The sequence below is a fragment of the Strix aluco genome, chromosome 10 (genome assembly GCF_031877795.1).
Source record: "Strix aluco isolate bStrAlu1 chromosome 10, bStrAlu1.hap1, whole genome shotgun sequence".
NCBI lineage: Eukaryota > Metazoa > Chordata > Aves > Strigiformes > Strigidae > Strix > Strix aluco.
In genome coordinates this window covers 2,942,113-2,962,252 of record NC_133940.1, presented here as the reverse complement: position 1 = coordinate 2,962,252, position 20,140 = coordinate 2,942,113, and the positions used below count along the sequence as shown (strand labels likewise).

The 20,140-nt window shown below is 40.3% G+C and overlaps 1 protein-coding gene across 1 annotated transcript; it reads right to left on the bottom strand.

Annotated features, from left to right (window-relative positions):
• Positions 1 to 2,544: 2,544 nt before the first annotated feature.
• Positions 2,545 to 19,564, bottom strand: LOC141927683 (kinesin-like protein KIF20B). Its single transcript, XM_074834938.1, has 16 exons — positions 19,506 to 19,564; positions 18,496 to 18,565; positions 16,879 to 17,035; positions 16,298 to 16,384; positions 16,064 to 16,171; positions 15,727 to 15,865; positions 13,328 to 13,512; positions 11,271 to 11,319; positions 10,427 to 10,621; positions 8,864 to 8,975; positions 8,346 to 8,417; positions 7,692 to 7,838; positions 5,717 to 5,879; positions 3,593 to 3,732; positions 2,852 to 3,002; positions 2,545 to 2,565 (listed from the first exon to the last, which is right to left on the bottom strand). The coding sequence occupies exons 2-16, from the start codon at positions 18,525 to 18,527 to the stop codon at positions 2,545 to 2,547; spliced, it is 1,758 nt and encodes a 585-aa protein (XP_074691039.1). The 5' UTR covers positions 18,528 to 18,565; positions 19,506 to 19,564.
• Positions 19,565 to 20,140: the final 576 nt, after the last annotated feature.

Here is a 20,140-nt window from a genome sequence, read left to right as displayed (position 1 = left end):
ACATGGCCACCACTGAACCGCAGCCCACTCTGTTGTAGCCCCAATAGTGACATGGCCACAACTGACCTGCTCCCCACTGTGACATGGCCCAAACAGTAACATGGCCACCACTGACCTGCTGCCCACTGTGACATGACCTCACAGTGAAATGGCCACCACTGACCTGCTGCCCACTGTGACATGGCGCCCACAGTGACATGGCCACCACTGAACTGCTATCCACTGTGACATACCCCGCACTGTGACATGGGCCACCAGTGTCCTGTTTCTCACTGTGACATGGCCACAACTGATCTGCTGCCCACTGTGACATGACCTCACAGTGACATCGCCACCACTGAACCGCAGCCCACTGTGATGTAACCCCCATAGTGACATGGCCACATCTGACCTGCTCCCCACTGTGACATGTCCCAAACAGTAACATGATCACCACTGACCTGCTGCCCACTGTGACATAGCCCCCAAGTGACATGGCCACCACTGACCTGCTAGACACTGTGATATAGCCCCCACAGTGACATGGCCACCAATGACCTGATACCCACGGTGACATGGCACCCACTTTGACATGGCCACCAGTGACATGCTATCCACTGTGACATAGCCCTCACAGTGACATGGCTACCAGTGGCCTGTTGCTCACTGTGACATGGCCACCACTGACGTGCTGCACACTGTGACATGACCTCACAGTGACATGGCCACCACTGACCTGCTCCGCACTGTGACATGGCCCATACAGTAACATGATCACTACTGACATGCTGCCCACTGTCACATGGCCCCACAGTGACGTGGCCACCACTGACCTGCTGCCCACTGTGACTGGCCAACACAGTGACATGGCCACCAGTGGACTGTTGCTCATTGTGACATGGCCACAACTGATCTGCTGCCCACTGTGACATGACCTCACAGTGACATGGCCACCACTGACCCGCTGACCACTGTGACATGGCCCCCACAGTGACATGGCCACCACTGAGGCGCTGACCACTGTGACATGGCCCCCACAGTGACATGGCCACCACTGACCTGCTGCCCACTGTGACATGGCCCCCATAGTGACGTGGCCACCACTGACCTGCTGCCCACTGTGACATGGCCCCCACAGTGACATGGCCAGCACTGACCTGCTGCCCACTGTGACATGGCCCCCACAGTGACATGGCCACCACTGACCCACTGACCACTGTGACATGGCCCCCAAAGTGACATGGCAACCAGTGGCCTGTTGCTCAGTGTGACATGGCCACCACTGACCTGCTGCACACTGTGACATGACCTCACAGTGACATGGCCACCACTGACCTACTCCCCACTGTGACATGTCCCATACAGTAACATGATCACTACTGACATGCTGCCCACTGTCACATGGCCCCACAGTGACGTGGCCACCACTGACCTGCTGCCCACTGTGACTGGCCACCACAGTGACATGGCCACCAGTGGACTGTTGCTCATTGTGACATGGCCACAACTAATCTGCTGCCCACTGTGACATGACCTCAGAGTGACATGGCCACCACTGACCCGCTGACCACTGTGACATGGCCCCCACAGTGACAAGGCCACCACTGACCCGCTGACCACTGTGACATCGCCCCCACAGTGACATGGCCAGCACTGACCTGCTGCCCACTGTGACATGGCCCCCATAGTGACATGGCCACCACTGACCTGCTGCCCACTCTGACATAGCCCCCACAGTGACATGGCAACCAGTGGCCTGTTGCTCACTGTGACATGGCCACCACTGACGTGCTGCACACTGTGACATGACCTCACAGTGACATGGCCACCACTGACCTGCTGCCCACTCTGACATAGCCCCCACAGTGACATGGCCACCAGTGGACTGTTGCTCATTGTGACATGGCCACAACTAATCTGCTGCCCACTATGACATGACCTCAGAGTGACATGGCCACCACTGACCCGCTGACCACTGTGACATGGCCCCCACAGCTCTACCGTGCATTCAAAGAACCTTATGTACTCAAACATCTAAGTACAGTTAATTCTGACTTCAAAGCCATCTTGTAGGTTCACAGGCAATTTGATTGCCAGTTTCTCTCTACCTTCACACAGAATTCCCCAGCATCAAGTAACAGCTACTTTATTTTTAAAGCATTTAACGGCCCACCATCACATTCCCTTTTATACCACCACAAAAGCATCCCCTCCAAATTTAATATAAAAGCTAGCATTTTTACCCGATGAGAACACTGAATGAACACAGCAAGCAAACAGTTTTAGAAGGAATACATCTGAAATTTTCAAATATCAGTAAAAGTTTGTGAGGTCAAATAAGTTTGTGGTAACTTATCAAATTAAGCTGTACTTAAAACACTGACTTTCTTTCCTCCTTGTTTTTTTAAAAACAAAGGGTTCGAAACTCACAAGAACCAGCCTCAACTTCAGAGTTTAGTTATGCTTAAGTGTATATACAGTTATCATTGCTTCAGTTGTAGCCACAATAGCCTTAAGAGGAAAGAAGTCTCTGGGACCACTCCAGTACCATCCATATATGGGGTCTTAGAAGTCAGCTTCAAATACCTTAAACAGGCACTCAGTGCAACAGTTTATAGCATAATTGCAGCTTTTCCCCCAGTTTCTTTGTACACGGTAATTCTCACTTTGTGTTGCAGAAATGCAGAAAACCCCAGATTGCTAAATGCATATCCGAGGCACAGCAACTACTCCTATTGAACATGATAAATATATCTTGCTGAGGATACAGTTAGGCAGCATGCAATTCCTTGAAACCATTCTTCTAATTCTTGAGACGTACCATCACCATAACAGGTAGTTAGTGAAAGGGATGTTATCAGGGGCATAATACCAGAGGTCCAGCTTGTTCACTGCAAGGCTTATCCTTTAGTTCATTTTCTTCATCCATGTCTTCTAGATCACCATTTACAAGTTCCTTGAAGATTTCCAGGCGTCTGTCAGAATCTTCTTGAAGCCGTTCTCGTTCATAAGAAAGGAACTCACTATAGTAGGAAAAATAAGTCAGATAAAAGCTAGCTAGTATGAGCTGCTACAAAGTTATTAGTACAGCTGCCTATAAACAAAGATGGTTTTTTCTTTATTTTGGCACAATAAAACAATACACAAAATGGTGTTGCTACACCAGAGTACGCACACTCCTGAAGAATGAGGGGGAGACATATATACACAGATATGGCTAACACTTGACTACAAGCATTTTTTCTAAGCTTCTTGAGCCAGAATACCCATCTGAAGTATCACTAAGACTGCAGTAACCAAAGAATTTGCAAGTGTCACTCTTTCTACAGACATCCTATCAAAGCTCTTCTGTTAGGGAGAGCTCTACAGGAACACTGCTGACAGATTACACACACACACACACACACCCCCCATGCCCCCCAAATCAAAGCCTTTCCTACACAGTATTTTTCCTGAACTCATAGTCCAAACAGAAACTGATCTATTAACAGAGGCAGTAAGTCTAGCAGAAGAGTGTGGTCTCTTATAGCCAAGAGACAGATTTAAGAAATAAATGAATGGAATTTCATTTTTTTTAATCATTAACTTTAAAAACCACTTAAAGCTAACTTACTTGAAATATATTTCCTGCTCAGCAAAATATTGGGCAAATTCCTGCATCACCTCTTCACGAATCTTTAGTTCCAGCAGTAACTTATTCTTCTTTTCAGCAATAAGTTTGTTCTTCAACTCTTCTATGAGATTCAGCAGCATCTAGAATTACCATTAGTATTAAGTTTTTCATAACGACATGGTTTCCCATAAGTGAGATTTTTCTCATTCCTCAAACACTACAACACCACTTTACCCTTCCACCTGACAAAATTTCTTCCAGTTCTTTTATTAGCTTATTCATAAACAGGAAGATTTATGAGTAGATCAGAAGATCTCTTTGGTACTAACACAGCAGTTTATAAGTTTGCACAGAGCAGGCATTTGTAAAGAACATCCATTTTATTACAAGAATTCTTGAAGTTGTCTTAAACAGGCTTAAGCTCCACAGGATTTGGCTCTTGTTTTCCAGGTGCTCATTTTTGGGACAATATTAATGAAACCTCCACAAAACAGTTTCTAGTCCTCAGTTCTCTCCTCATCTTCCCTAGAAGTGACTAAATTTGCTGTTCCTTAAGGAACAGTTTTCAGCATTTTCTTGTACACAGAATACAGAGAAACAGTCTTCTGTATTGCTAAAAGCAGGTAATACTTGCTGTGCATTGACCACAGGCTACCAAAAGGAGAGAAAGCCAAATCTGCAATTCTTACTGCCTGGTCTATATTCAGACACATTATAGAGTTTTCCCACAACAGGCATCATCACATCATGAGTAATCCCACTTTTAGTTCTTAATGCTGGATTTAGATAAAATAAGGGTGAGCAGAAAAAAAGGTGAGAGGGGGGGAAAACCAGAATAATACCTTGCTTCAAGACCCCATGCTACGCTAATTCTTAACATACCTCTGGCACATACCATGTACTCTTTTTTTCCCATAATAACTTTATTATCTTCATGTTTCTGCACTGCTTCTTGTCCTGACATATGCTGTTCCTCCATCTCATTACCATCTTCAATCACATCTTCTAAGCTCCTGTCCCATAGGACAGTAACTCTTTTCCTTGAAATTGGCATTTTAATGTGACTAAGTAGTGATGATGTTGTTGATTTCTGGTCAAATGACTGATCTTGGACAAAAACAGATGTGTCCATAGCTAAAACCTACCCAGAAAACAAAGAATAAAGTCTTCAGTATTTTTTAATCCTCTACTGGCACTTCCAAGATATACCCGCTGCACTTCCCTATAGGTCTCCTGAGCACAGTACTCCCCCAGTCTATCATCTGTTCAGAGTCACTACTTCAACTGGTTTCCAGCTAGAGTATAAAGAAGTCACTTTAGAGTCTAACCCTTCTTTTGATTGCAGGAACACCAAGTTTCACTAGCTTGACAACGTACAAGAGGGTTGCCACCTCATGCACCTTCAGATTTCTGTATTTCCTATACTTTGAGTTTCTAGTTGCATTACACAAATGCCATCCAACAAATTCTGTTTGTTTTAGTGTTGTACTTAACCCATTTAGATGAGCCCACATTCTAATGGCCTGGATCTCTTGTCCTTTGAACATATTTAACTGTCAACAGAAGTTTTCCATGGTTTCCATTAAGGCTGCAGCACTGATCCCCAATACTTTTGTCTTCCAACTCCACCAGGGTTCTATCCCTGCACTTACTCCTACTCATTCTGCTTAACCTCCACCTTCCCACTGAAGCTCCTGAGGACATAAAGACAACCTTTCAAATTCTCTTTGGTGCTCAACCTACATACCTCAGGTGAGCAATATTCCACATTAAGATAGCACTAGTATATGGGGCAGCTAGACTTGCTACTAGGTGAGAGCATGCTATGACTACAGAAGAAAAATTCACCCAGATCTCATGGAATTTCTTCCAAATATAGCAAGTGTCTTGTCAGGCTGGATATTTTATGGGAATTACGGATTTTTAATAGGAAATATATGTACCAACAAAGCCTTTTTAAAAGCTTTACAAGGAAATAAAGCCTGACTAGGAGCAATCAGAAAATACGATTGCAACATGAGACAGAAAAACCCAGTCACTAAATTCATATTCTTAGGAGTGAGGGAATCTGCTCTTTAAAGGCAAATCAGAAGTACTGATCAAGATAAACTGCAACACACTTACTTTTTGTGCAATGGCCGAGAACTTTAACACATGGAGTGTTTCATCATACGGTGAAGCACATTGGCTTATGTTTACTATCATGTATACACTCCCCTTTCCACTGAAGAATCCTTGAAGGAAATGAGTTAGTTTACTTTCCCGAAAGGGTATGTGCTGCTGCGACCTTTAAAGACAAAAGAACAGATGACCAGATGTTTAATAATTTCCAGTCAGTGTAAAAGCTACCCAGCATGAAGACTTAAAAATATTTATTAAAGTAGTAGTCATTAAATAAATTAAAATTGTTTTGGACTAGATGCAGCTGTTTGTAGAGAGACCATGTGGCTGTTGTGACTGTGGCTTTAGCCATTATCTTAGATAGGCTATAGCAATATAACCAATGGGAGCACTTAAACTGAAAGTGTTCAACGTTTAGCCTTGGGCAGGTCACACAGCCTCATGCTACACCAAACTATACCCCAACCTCTCTCTTCCCTTCCACATTAATGAAGAGAACATATCTAGTTCTAGGCATGCAGTATCCAACATCAGAGATCTCTCTCACTCAGTATCCGGCCTCTGAGAATGGACAAGAGCAAGTGCCTAGGCAAGAAAATGAGCATACACCAAACACATGGAGATACTTTTCAGAACTTTCTTCCTAATCTCCCAGCAGTTTGGCACTTCCTAAAAAAAAAAAAAAAAAAAAAAAAAAAAAAAATCACAATTTGTGCCCTTGAATTTAACAGCTGGGGATGTAGTTTTTGATGCTTATAGGAAATTTTATGAGAATTCCTAAAACATGACTGAACGCACACTTGCCACCAAATAGGTTGCCTGCATTTTGGACACATAACAGCTATTCAGTTACATGGACAGTGCTACAGAACTCAGGAAGGCAGCGACACTCCTACCAGAGTACATAGACAGCTCACAAATAGCTTTGCTGCAGGACTGGTAGTCCAAAATAATTTTAAGAAAGTTTCTATTTCCTATTCAACTTGCAAAGGGCATGTATTAACACTTTAACAATATAGAAGAAATGCTCTGAAGCATGATCTCTTAAAATTCCAAGTTATTGGGATCAGAAGAAGTCATTCTGAATACATTAACAGCCCTCTAAGCAGCCGCTAGTTTTAATGCATCCTTCCTATCTGGAAAGAACAGGAAAATAAGACAGACTGTAAATTCACAGAACATAATCAGGAACACACACTAGCAAAGCTTCTTCATCTTAAGGTGTTACAGACTTTGAACAGGCTGTCAGGAAGAGTGCTACGGGGTAAGTGAATTTGGCAAAGCACATCCATCAGCAGACTGGGTTCATTTAACTTCTGGGACAGAAGTAGAGCTGCAAATGAGAACATGTGGAGAAAGCAGTTCCTGGACAGTTATAACCAGCTGTGACTATATATTGTACTGTTTTTTAGACAACTAGCTTCTTGTATTATTTCACTCTTATTTAGATCCCCAAGGTAGGACATAAATAGTAGGAAGGCTTTCTTTTGTCTGCATATGGTTAGCTGGATCAGGAGGAGAGTGTTAAAAGTTATGTCAGTATTTATTAAAAACCAGACAAATTTTGTCAAATGGTGCACAGTTATGATAGCACAGCAATGTTCTGCTGATGAAAAAATGTTACACTAGAAGTATAGACAGTTGAGTTAGTTCATAAGGAGTAATAAAAGGCTAAAAATTTGACACTTACTATGACACTGGTGAAAAGGGGGGTTTAAACTTATTCCAAAGTTTGATTTTTTGATAAACCAAGCTCAGAGGAGTAAAGTTAAATTGCTAAAATATACAATAGCATGCTTAAAGGAGATTAGAATTGATGATTTAAAGAGCAGAACAAGGCAAGTTTAAGATAACTTTGGTAGATCAACAAGTCTATACATCATTTCCACCAAAAACTTAGTATTAGCATTGCATATTTTAAACATTGTAGGTAATACCTAAAAGCCACAACCAGTTTGCAATTCGTACAAGGACTTACTTTGACTGTTGAGAATTCTTGAGTGCGTTAATACACTTGCCTAGAATCAGAAGAGAGGTGTTTATATTTCCACTCTCTTTCAATCTATGACCTTCATTGTGGGTCTTGGCATATCTTTCTGAACCAGCAAGATCACACAGTGACAATCTGAAAACAGATAAGGAAAACTCCCTTTATTTACCTTAGAAATGCACAAATTATTCACTTTTTAAAATGATCACTGTTTTTAGAGGAAGAATTTCTTGATCTTCATCTGCACAAACACTTCCATTCTTTTCAGTGTTGCTTTCCCAATCAAATTTTACATTACTTCCTGACAAATCTTTTCCCAACACACTTCTTATTTCCCCTCCCCCCCACACCATCCTCTTCCTTTTGAGGACTTAGACGAGTTCAGGTATATAGCAGGCTAACAGAAACTTGTGCTGAACAGAGGGGACAAGATATAGAACAGCACTGCAACCTGATGGCTGGAGATAGAGGGCCAAGTACTGCATGATTGTAGAAAGTGGGGAAAAGGAGTGGGAAGTGGGTAGAAAGTGCATGAGCTTCTACCAGGAAGCACTGGGTATATAGTCAGTACCAGTACACCAACACAGAAGATAACTGACAACTTCATCACAAAAGAAGAGAGGGTCTCTGCTCTGAACTTACTCATTGACTCGGGTCACTTGTGGGGCTCCTGAATCTTCAACTTTTAGTATCTTAACTGTGAATATGCTGTGACTAAAAGGAAAAGTTTAAATCAGCAGAGAAGATAAAGTAGACTAATACCTTCAAAATATTTTTAGCCTCCACAACATCTGTTCAAAACACTGTTGAATCTGTCAACTTGTCTCAGCATATACTCTATCAGATACAAACTTTTAAAGAGATGCTGGTGTAGCCTTTATTTTGCTTTTTCCTCAGACATTTAGATGGAATAAAGCTAAGTGCTTTTGCCTGAAGGACAGTATTTGATAAATCTGTTAGCTTTTGTACAGGTTCATCTTACTGACGGATTGAATCCTTTTGACTAAAACATTGGGTCACACAGTGCTAAAGGATGCCAAACCTAGATATCTAGACCCTGTTAAAGCCTCTTCCCCTCCTAAAAGCCACAATCCATATTTTAGTTCCCCCTTCCTCCCAGACACCATCCTATGCCCAGTGCTATTCAAAAAGTTTCTCACCTTCTGCTGGAGAAAGTATTTAGCTTCGTGCTTGCGATACTCTGGTGTTTCAACCCCAGTTTTAGAAGTCTAAAAGCTTCTTTAGAATCAGAAATCTGAACCCACTGCAGACCTTTAGGAAGAACAAACACAGTAATCTTGTAAATATCATTATCAAAAAGAAAGAAGGGATTAGGGGATAACGTATGCACACCAAGAATAATACGTTTATTTGAGACAAAAACATTTTACTAAGCATGCTTCAGACAGAAATTATGTGACGACAAAATCAAGATTCTTCCTTCCATGGGAAAGGAAGGGCACATATCTCTCATCATTTCATCCTATTAGCACACAGAAATATGCTCCATCCAAATTAAGTGAGCAACCTTAGCCTCCACTCTGAAAAGCCAAAGCATAGGGTCTAATATGAGCATGAACGCCCTATGTTCATACTCATCAAGGCAGAATTCTACCTGGACAGCTTCTCTGGTTTAGCCTACGATTTTGAGGGTGCGGGGGGAAAATCACCTAGACATCTTTCAGGGCCATCAAGTTAAAAAAAAAAAAAAAAAAAAAAGAAAATCAGTGAAGAATTTTGTCTGCAATATGATGACTGTATATCACCTTGGTATGGGCTAGAGTAAATACCTACATCCCTACTAATGGAACTTAGAATATGAACATTATGGCCTCTGTTAAACTAGAGGTCACCAAAATTGTACTAGCAAAAATACCAGCTGTGACGAAGAAAAATAAGAAAATCATCAGCTGGTTTTCCTCAAGAACATCAGGAACAGCCTTATACCTCCAAATGTTATAAAAAGAGATTATGCTGAAGCATAGCTCAAAGCAGACTATTTCCTACTTCACACCTCTTCTAGTCTTTGAAGAAATGAAGGAGTTGGGTTTATCATCTGATTCAGCTTTTTGAATTATAATTTGGCATATAAAAGATAAAAGGAGCAGGCCAAACACCTCCAAAAAAGCCTTTAATCTAGAATTGGTGTCTTGATTTTTCAAAGAACCTATAAATCAAATAGGATTTGAAACCTGTTATTTCCATGGCCAGAAACAAACACTGAACTGTTAGAGTTCTGCTAACCCCCCGCCTCCCCCAACCCACAACAAATCACATCACAGGCTTCATTAGAGTACTGTAAAATGTAATTTGCAGTCAGACTGAACTTTCTCACATATTCTCTGAAAATACTAACAAAATAGAACTGTTGAGCCAATTATAACTATAGGTAAGAATTTGGAGTCTTTTTTAAGAAAATGGAAAAAACCAAAACACTAAAAAATTTGTCAATTGTTCTCAATATTTCTCCCATTTCAGAGAAATATCAAGTCAGTGGAGTGCACGCAGGCTTTTAAGAGTTACAGTTAACAACAGAGAGAAAACACTATTAAAGGTACAGATACTTCTGTGTATGTAGATTGTTACCTTTCATACCCAAGGCAGACATTTCTAGTGCCACAGTGAATACAGTTAGGAGTTTTCTAATCTAGAAATAAATATTATTACAGGAAGACTGACTTCTCAAATTACACGTTTGGCAATTTGCAATGTATTCTAATCACCTTTTACATAAGAACATCCCTTGATGTCTTGAGCAAGGCGTAGTGTTTTTCTTTTCTTGTTATTTGACATAGGAATCAGTAGATCATAAAAACATTCATTGTAAATATCACAAAATGAAACCCAAAGAGAAAATTTCACGTGATTTTTCACAGTTGTGCTAGATTGTTCTGAGCCTTTTAAGAGTTCTTCCAAATCTGTCAAGTACAAAATATTACAAGTCAGTATAGACCTTGTAAAATAAACTTTATTCAAAAAATTAATAAGTGAAAACTGATATTACAGCAGCCTTCTAAAAAGCACTTACCCCAGACAAAAATCCCTTGAAACTTTTCTCCCCTTTCTTAAATATCTGGAAGTCACATGCTTACCCTACATATTTGCCAGACACCTCATCTACCACTTCCTTTCCCACTTGCAAATTCTATCAAAAACATGCAGCTTTGTTAGAATTATTCAAGTCTCTTCAATGTCTTTAAAAGAATCAAACTGACAAGTACATATCATTCTAACATTTTAAAGCAAACCTAGTATTTAGGGAGTTTTTAAATGCTAGAATTAGGTTTATCTAATTACATACAGGGTCAGGATACCACTAGAAACCATAGCATAAGTAGTACTATTTTTCCTTGCCATAGTTTCATCTCATTGAATGTCTGTTCAGGTAAACTTCTAACCATTTTATCCTTGTGTTTTCTGGCCAGATAAATTGATCACTATCCAATTCACAGGCATATAAAAATGCCAAGCAGTCATTTTATTATTAACATAGGCCAGAAGTCAGTTGTTGACTTTAAGAAAGCTTCTTTGCCTGCTTTAATTGCAATTCTTTAATATAAAACATACCCTTACAACCAACTGGTGCTTTGCTGTTAGTGCTATCTTGATGGTCTACCTACAAAAGAGAACAGAGGCTTTAAGATACATCGTTGACAGTAGATCACCAGTTCCTTTTGTAACAGCTCCTACTAGACAGTAATACAGTGTAGTTGCAATATGCCAATACAAAGATCCTGACTAGGCATCATGTCTAGTTCAATGCACCTGTTCACTCCTATTGAAAGGATTGTTCTTACCTTAATACTCATCCCTGACACTTCCCTTACATCAGGCCCTATCACAGTACAGAGCACTTCAGCTCCCTGAGCCAGAGGAAAACTAGCCACAGAAAAATAGAGGGGTGGGACCCCACAGAGAAACAGGGTGATTTAACAGGATGATTTGCGGAACTCCAGTTGTAGTTTACACATTATTCTTAACCTGGTGAATCTAGAGAGTCTGGAAATTTTTTAGTATTGGTATTTTGCTAATTCAGGATTCCGTATCTTACAGCTTCCTAGGTCAACTCTCAGAAATAGAGGTAAATGTAGAACACTTGTTCACTTAAGAAATTAAGTGAACAACTTACTACTACATGATACAGGCTGTATCACAGTTGAAATAAAGCCCAGGTTTTAGAAAGAGAAGGAAAACTTCCTTCTGCTGAATTCTTTAAAAAAAAAAAACAAAAAAAAAAGTAAAACAAATCCCTACAGATAGAGGTTAATACACACACACTCCATTCCCACTCTTAGTTTTGGTTGTTTGGTTTTTTTAGGCACAGAACTGCAAAGAAGTGCAACTCGTCTACCAAAACCAGTATGCTTAAGAGAAGAAACATGGATTAAAAAAACAGGTGTGATTTGGGTTGGGTTTTTTTAATGTTTTGTCAAGAGCATATGTCATATAAAGCTGGGATTCCATAAAGCAATTCCTGAAATAGTTAAATATGTGTGTAATCAAAACTTTCAGGTTTAAGCTTTACGCATATAAAACACCCACCCAAACCTCTCTCTGTTGAAGTAGGTGCAAACTTTGAAAACTGTTGTTATAAGAACAATACTTCAGCTTAGAGATTTAGTGGCAAAACTACAGGGGACACATACATGATCGTTTTTTCTGAAGCCCTTAAAGACTGCTAGAGCTAGATAGAACATACGCCTGTGCTTTTGAAGTGAAGTCTTGAAGAATTCTGCTGCCACCTGCCTTCCACACTGGAGAATTCTAGTTAAGTAACTCGGATAAAAATCAAGGTAACAGATAGATTCCATCCCACAACAGCCACACCACTGTATTATAACCCAGCATACCACTAGGCAGATAATTCTTTTCACTAAAAATAAAAAATGCACTGCAATCCATTTCTAGTTCCAATTCCTAGCATATGCTCAGTTTTCTTACATTATTGCATTCATTTCAGAGTTAAAGACACCAGGAAAAAGGTATGCTTATACAAAATACAAATCCCCACAACTGTAATTGGACTAAACAGCTTTAGAGTTCCAAGCAATTCATGAAACTGAAGTGTATTTCTGGACTACTCAATAGTGAACTGTTTAAGAATAAAGTCCAGCAGAAACCTGTTTGAATTCAAATCTTTAGAAATCCAACAGCTTTATAGCTCTGCTGTTCCAAAAAACCCTTTGCTTCCTTTGAGGTTATTGGCATAGACTGGAAGAGGGGAACAACCTCAAAATCATTCATTTCTTTCAAGTATCCTGGAAGAGAGTAAATTGTTTAAAGGAGAAGACCTACTAGCATCCCCGCAGATGGCGAGACTATTTGCATTCCATCCTTATTAAGCACCAGTAACCCCAGAGGATAAATTATCAGATGCTCAAACTATAGAAAAAAACCTTAGTGTTTACATTCTATAAAGTATTCAGCCACAAGGCAGAAATTCACAGAACAGGGTTCATCAGCAATATTGCTCACTTTGCTGCTCATCTGAAGAGCTACCTGACAGCAAAGACACGTCCATACTTAAATACAGAGAGTTGCTTCCCATTGAAAAATGAACATGGTAACATTGAGCTATCTAAAGATGCATGTACTCGTCAGTACAGAAAGAAGTGCTCCCCTACCTCTTTTGTTAGGCGAAGTATTGAATTTTTAATAGCAGTTTCTTCTTTCACTTGGTCTCTAGTCAGCCTTATATAATCTCTGCACTGATGGGGTTTGAAATCCATTGCTGTGTATAGCCTCCCTTGAATACTTTTAAACAACATATCCATAGTCCTTGGCAGAATACCGATGTCATCTTCTGTCCCTGAAAGCAACATACCAAAGAAAGACCCTAATTATTACTGTGAACAAGATATACAAATAAACAAAGACAGAAAGATAAGCAACTCTAATCTCAAGGCATACATGATGGATTTGGAGGCCACTTACAGCACGAAGCAGTGGGTTTTTTATTCTCAAGGTAATAGCAATGTCATTGGTGTTCTGAAAGGTATTTGGCTTTCAGCAACAGCTCATGCTCTACCCCTTAGACAGTAAGGGGCAGAACATAAAAACTGATGGGGTGTTCTGCATAAACTTAGCCTTAAGGAAAAAAAACAAAAAACAAACCAACCACAACCAACGCACATTCAATAGAGATTTGCAGTTTTTCAATTGCATTTCATAGGCTGCCTTCACTCTCTCTCTCAAGGAAGTAATCTGCAAATACAACTGATGACTCCTCTCTCAGCTGCAGTCCTGTACTAATTCCACAGACCCTACCAAAAAAGTTCTAGAAGCCTTGTGAAGACTCACTCCTTTCCCTGTCCCAGACCCTTTCCTACCAAAGCATCCTACTTTTGCACATGAAAGGCAAAAAGGAGTCAGATAAAAGCCTCGGTGAACACTTGATCTTTCTGAATCCAGATGCAAGTTTAAAAAGGGTTCACTTAACTTTGATTTCTAAACCAGAGAGGAGAGGAAAGAGGGGAGAATGGAAGAGAAACAACTATCCTGTCTCAGACTGACAGCATTATCTTCCAGCCTCTGATAACTCCTACCGCTCCTGAGACAGATGGGCTTTCACCAGTTACAGCACTAGCTGTGTTGCCCAAGTCAGAACCTATGTAAAATCTAGCTGGCACTCAAACACCAAGCTAGGAACCAAATAACATACTAAAGTACTGTTGGATTACATTTGTTTCTCCTCATCTACTCGTAATTTTTTGTTTCTCGTAATGCCACTTGTAATTCAACCTCACATGAACAAAGTAGCAATCACTGGCAAACAACAAACAGTCCTAAAAAACTGTTGCATCTTTCACTTAAGTCCCTTGCCATTGACTGAATACAGACTGCCATGTACTGCCAGAAAGGAAAGGCTATATTGACAATACTGGGAATAACAGAAGAGGAAATCATGGCACCCCGTAGGCAACATTCTGCCCTGACAGTTCTTATCACAAGTTGATAGTTAAGTCCTAGAAAAATATAATAGCATGAAAAAGTCTGCAGAGTCTGAAAAGACATGAATCAAAAAGTCTTGAAAACCCACACAATATAGCCCAAACTAGCCAAGCATGCGGGAGTGTACACTTTAGGAATTTTGGGGGGTTGTTATTTACCTATTATTTATTAGGACAGAGCATGCCATCATTGCCCCAGATTAATGATAACTGAAAATAGTGGCAGTAGTCTTTAGTTATAATCTACCTAACAGAAGATCACTTAGAAGACAATGTCACTTCAATGAAGATCAATTTCATATGGCATAAGACATATTGTCCTTCTACTACTTCTGTGTATAAAATAAGCATTATAGAATCTAGAACTGCCATTTTATTACAGGAGAAATTGTTTCCATCTAAATCAAGCCACCTTATTTGTTAAAATGTTTTGAAAAATAATTAAAGAATGACATCTTCCAACCAGAAAGGATATTGAGCTTTAACAGTACAGAAACAGTACATCAGGAGACAAGGTCTCCTAGGATATTATTGATAAACTCAGAAACTCGAGACAAGACAGAAATACTTGGAAGTACTCAAATATGTTTCAAAACATTTATGCTCTGCCTGTAATAATTGAAACGGACTCAAATACTATTCCTTATTTGGAGACAATGCATATAAGATGCATATGACCTTTATAATAATGATTAAAAAAATATGAGTCTGGACTTACACACTTTTCACATTCTGATATACAGAACACATATTTTCTTAACTCCCCCCTCCACCCTCTAGATACTTGGAGGAAAAAAGAAGTCACATACACCTGGTTGAAATTATTACAGCCTTACAAAGCAATACCACTGTATGTTTACGTAAACTCTGGCAGTGACTGTCAGTTGGCAGTTTAGTGATATTGGTTATGGAAGGAGACTTTCAAAGGCTATTTATTATTATTCAAGAGAAGCCAATGTACAGGGCCTACAGCTTAAATAAAGGAAAGAGTTATAATATTTCTGCTAGAAGTAATCCTCTCAAAAAAAAAAAAAAAAAAGGAATTTCATTCAAGAACACATTTCTACTTATACCTTGGAATGTGTAGGTTTTCCCAGCATTTGTAACGCCATATGTAAAAATAAGACGATTATATCCATCTAAGAAGTCTTGCACTGGTTGCTTCATGGTGCCTTCAAAAAATTCTTCTTGAGTTGTTTCAGGGGCAAACACCTGAGCATTACCAAAAAACATCTTTATTTTGTTTCAGCAATCATTAGAGACTTTTAAAGAATCCTTTAAATTCTGTATGTTTATAATCTTAAAGACTATTGACAGTTTAAAAATCTAGTTGGCTTGTTATTTAATAATATAAAGTTAAACAAATTTTTCCAGGAAAAGATTAAAAATTTTTAAAGACAATTCATTTACTTGTGAAAAAGTGAACTTCTGTCCAACAGTTTTTTCACTCAGTCGACTCAAAGAATATTGGGGTGGCTTCAGTATGACACTTGTTGAATCTTCAATCGAAACACAGCTCTATTAAAAGGAACCAGAAACAATGCAGGCATGAAAAGTGTATGAAAAGCTCAGCTTAGAGGAAAAAACAAACCAAAAACCCCAAGCATACATTTAAGGCATTTTCAAGCTATATAAATGTCACACCTGCAATTCATTTTCTCTCTCCAACGATGTAAATGGCCTAATACGCAGGCAAACTTGTATGTGTCCCTTAGGCTCCAAAACGTTCCTCTTAAATAAAAAAAAAATAAGGAAGTTAGAAATTTGACTAGCTTCTTTGTTGGATAGCTAGCATCTTAAGGCAGTTTTATTTTCACCAGGCTACTTTGAACAGACTTATTTGATGACAAGAGAAGCAAAAGTAATTCACTACATCAGTTTTCACAAGTGCTTAGGCCTCTGCAGAAGTTCGCTGTGATAACTTAAGAGTTCATAATCTTGCAGCATATATATATATACACACACACACGACACTAAGGCAATGAGAAATCAAGAATGAAACCCACAAAAACATTCTATGATTAAGCTGCTCCAAGACTGATGCGCCCAATAAGGTATCAATGCAGTGCCACACAACTTAGTCTAATCCTATCTATCTCCTCCAAATTAAAAACATACTAAATATGCTTTTCATCTTCTCTGTAAAATTCTGATTATTCGTATTGATGAAAAGACTAAGCTTATTAAAAAATATCCAAACAATGCAAACGTTAAAGCTTTCTTACCTGGCTTGTGTCCGAGTCTGAAGAAACCAAAGAAAAATCACCAGAGAGATCTGTTTTAAGGTCTTCCACACTTACTGGCCCTGTTCTTTGAAGTGGCTCAGCACTAGCAATATAGGATGGTCTGAAAAATTCCTCTTTATCCAAATTTGGTTCCATCCTGCGAGATAAAATAAAATCCTTCTTTTGTTTTCTGATCACATAACATAGAGCTTCTGAAGTCTCTTATATAAGACAAGCCAATTTGAAACTGATAGCTGCAGTTTCTTTAAGGAGAAAGCTTTCTTTATCCTATTCAAAATTTACACAGCAAGTTTCTGATAGCTGGGGAGAGGGTCTGCAATGGAGTTCACATCACGACGAAACAAGACCAGCCATTCTTCTTTCAATGCAAAGCAACTGTTTACGAGGGAAAAAGCCTTACACATATACCACAACCTTGCTAAAACCCATGTTTGACAAGGAAGATAGAATTAAAAAATAAAAACACCAAACAATCATATTGTTCCACATCCGTTTCTCCATCATCCCATTATTGTGTCCATTTAGAATAAAAGTTCATTGCAAGAGTAACCCAGACTTCATGGTTATCTCTGCAGGACCTGATAAATAATTGGTATTATAAATATAACACAATGTAGCTTAATGCATGACAGAGTTCAGAAAAATTCTGAAGACTAGCATATAGTTTTAGCTATTAAGGGGACACTAGAAAATTAGACCTCATGCCAGAGGGCAAGTTACAGAATTGCTTTTTAGTAACTTTTTCAGTCATTTTATAGATCAGCAATTCATCTATTAATCCAAAATTTAATGATTTTTGTGCATCTCAGAATCTGGGCAGTGAAAATTTGCTATAGAAAATGAAAGTAAATTGATTCAGTGTTGATAGTAGACAGGTAGATTTCAAAATAATCTTTAAAAAGTGCATTTTATTTCAAAATATTAGCATATTTTGTCTGCCCTTCACTCTCCAGTTGCTTTTTCCTGTGATGTTACAGACGTGGCTTGGCAGCTTTTGTTATGAATTAAGTTTAACTCATTGGGCTCACAGACTATGACAGCAACTCACTGGGCTCATAGACTATGGCAGCAAGCATTCCAGCAATTAGACATCTACCACATGGTCTCCTACAGTTTTGAAGCTTTGGACATGATGAGTCAATGGTCTAATACTACATTCCCATGTCTATGCTACAGCCACGTATATATATTTTGTCTCTAAATACTAATGGAGAACACACAGCATTCATTAAAACAGTGGACAGACCAGGGCTGGTTCAGAAAAGGCGTTGCCTATTAAGCAGTCGTAATATTTTTGTTCCGCCCAGCAAAAAACCTGAAATATGCCAGCACTTTGGTGTCAAAACATTTAACAGTTCAGCCTTCCTATCTAGCTTGTAAAAGGCAGATACAAGGCTTCATGAAGCCAGACAAACTTCACCAAGAGGCAAATGAGGTAAAGCTATACATAAACTAAGCAGCAATGTTTAGTTTAATCTACAGTTCTTATTTTTGTCAGACAACTATATGAAAACCAGGAAAAACTTGGCCTGAAATACTGACAAAGCTTGAACAAACACCAAGTTGGGAATAAGCTACTACTGGAAAGAAACATACCTGTGCTGTCCCGATCTAGAAGTCTTCCTCATCAGCTACACAAAGTCACAGGGCAAAACTCTTACCAGACCTTGACAGGAAACATAGTTGTTAGGTAACTGACAGTTTAGTTGTTTTAAATATAAGCTTATTTTAAAGTGTGATTTGTCGAGATTATGCTCTCACTCTGTGCTTTTTTACCTAAGGGGCAAAATACAAACATTAAGCTATGTATGTAAAGCTGGAATTCAAAGCATTCATATGAGCCCAGCATTCAGATAAGTCAGGTTGAACCACTAATAGCATGTAAAACACAAGATGCAAACTGTCCATCTGTCTGCACATTGTGTCATACAGCACTGTAATTACCTTAGATGTTCTGGGGTAAACAGGTATACTGCCCGGCTGTAGCCTCTAAAATGTACTTGTATACTGGGATACGTTATTGTAATTCTGCTTATCCTGACAACAGAGTTTAGAGCTGCAGACACCTTAAGAGAAGGGTATCCAGAATGGCACACAAAGCAAAACCTGGTCACGGTACACACACAACCTGTAGCACTGTCAGACAGCACAAGGGTTGAAAAGGCTCCAAACCTCACAGCTGGCAGCTTATAAAGAAACATAACGCATCCGTACTTACACTTTAAAAAATTTAAAAGAAAAGTTTTCCTCCGCAATTACCAATCTCTCACTGCAAGGCTTCACAGTGTTTTCCCGTTCTTACGGGACACTGCCGCATGGCCTGGTCATAGCCCTGGACGCTACCCGTGACTTGCACGCCCCTCAGCAGTACCTAAAAGTTTTCACACACACATCCCCCGCTCCACAAGTTTTCACCCACCGTAGTGCCAGGGGAGAAGCGAGGGGAAGAGGCCTCAGCACCGCCCGCCACGCAGACCCCTCAGCACCGCCCGCCACGCAGACCCCCCAGCACCGCTTCCCAGCTCCGCGACCCCGAGGTCGAAACCGCCGCCTCCTTCCCTCCTCTAGCGAGCGGCCGGCAGCCCGACAGCCCCACAACCCCTTACCGGAGAGCGCACGGCAGGCTGAGCGAGCCCAGCCACCGACCTCCGCCAGGCGAGAGCCGCTCGGCTCTGCTGAGCGGCCCTAGCAACCGTTGCGACTCACCAACAAAACTAACAGGCACGGCCGCGATTCTTTTCAAATCTGACCAATGGCAGAGCTCGGCGCCGTCACGCGACCGCCGGCGAGGGAGGGCGGACGTTGCCGCGGCGAAAGGCTCGGCGGGAAATGTAGTCTGGGGGGGGCACGCGGCGGGGCCGGGCCGGGCCGGGCCCGGGCCGGGCAGCCCGGCTGGCGGTGCGGGGGGGAGATTTCCTCTGAGGCGGCGGCTGGGCTTCGCAGTGGGGGCGCGCTGCGCTGCAAGGGGTGTTCTCTGAGGCTTCTGTGTTGCAGGCACCCAGAGTATGGAAATGTACGGATTTAGATAACAAAAATCACCATAAGTTTCTCTTTAGACTCAGACAGGAATTCTTTGAACTTTAATAAAGAATGTCTGCCTGTTTTAAATTGAAATAAAAGGAAAAGTAACTTGAAAGTAGTCAATAACTACCAAAACCAAACGTTTGTCTTTCATTTGAAGAAAATGCCAGCTAGTGCAAGCAATTCTGTAAAAGAATAATTCTACACAGATCCTGTATCA

What these genes read in the sequence shown, in the direction of transcription:
- LOC141927683 (XM_074834938.1), bottom strand. Translation starts at nt 18,527, where the DNA reads ATGAGGAAGACTTCTAGATCGGGACAGCACAG. An exon ending in AGAAGTTCACTTTTTCACAA is followed by an intron (nt 15,866 to 16,063) that starts GTAAATGAATTG and finishes GGTAATGCTCAG; the next exon opens with GTGTTTGCCCCTGAAACAAC. An exon ending in CAAGTGACCCGAGTCAATGA is followed by an intron (nt 7,839 to 8,345) that starts GTAAGTTCAGAG and finishes ATCTGTTTTCAG; the next exon opens with ATTGTCACTGTGTGATCTTG.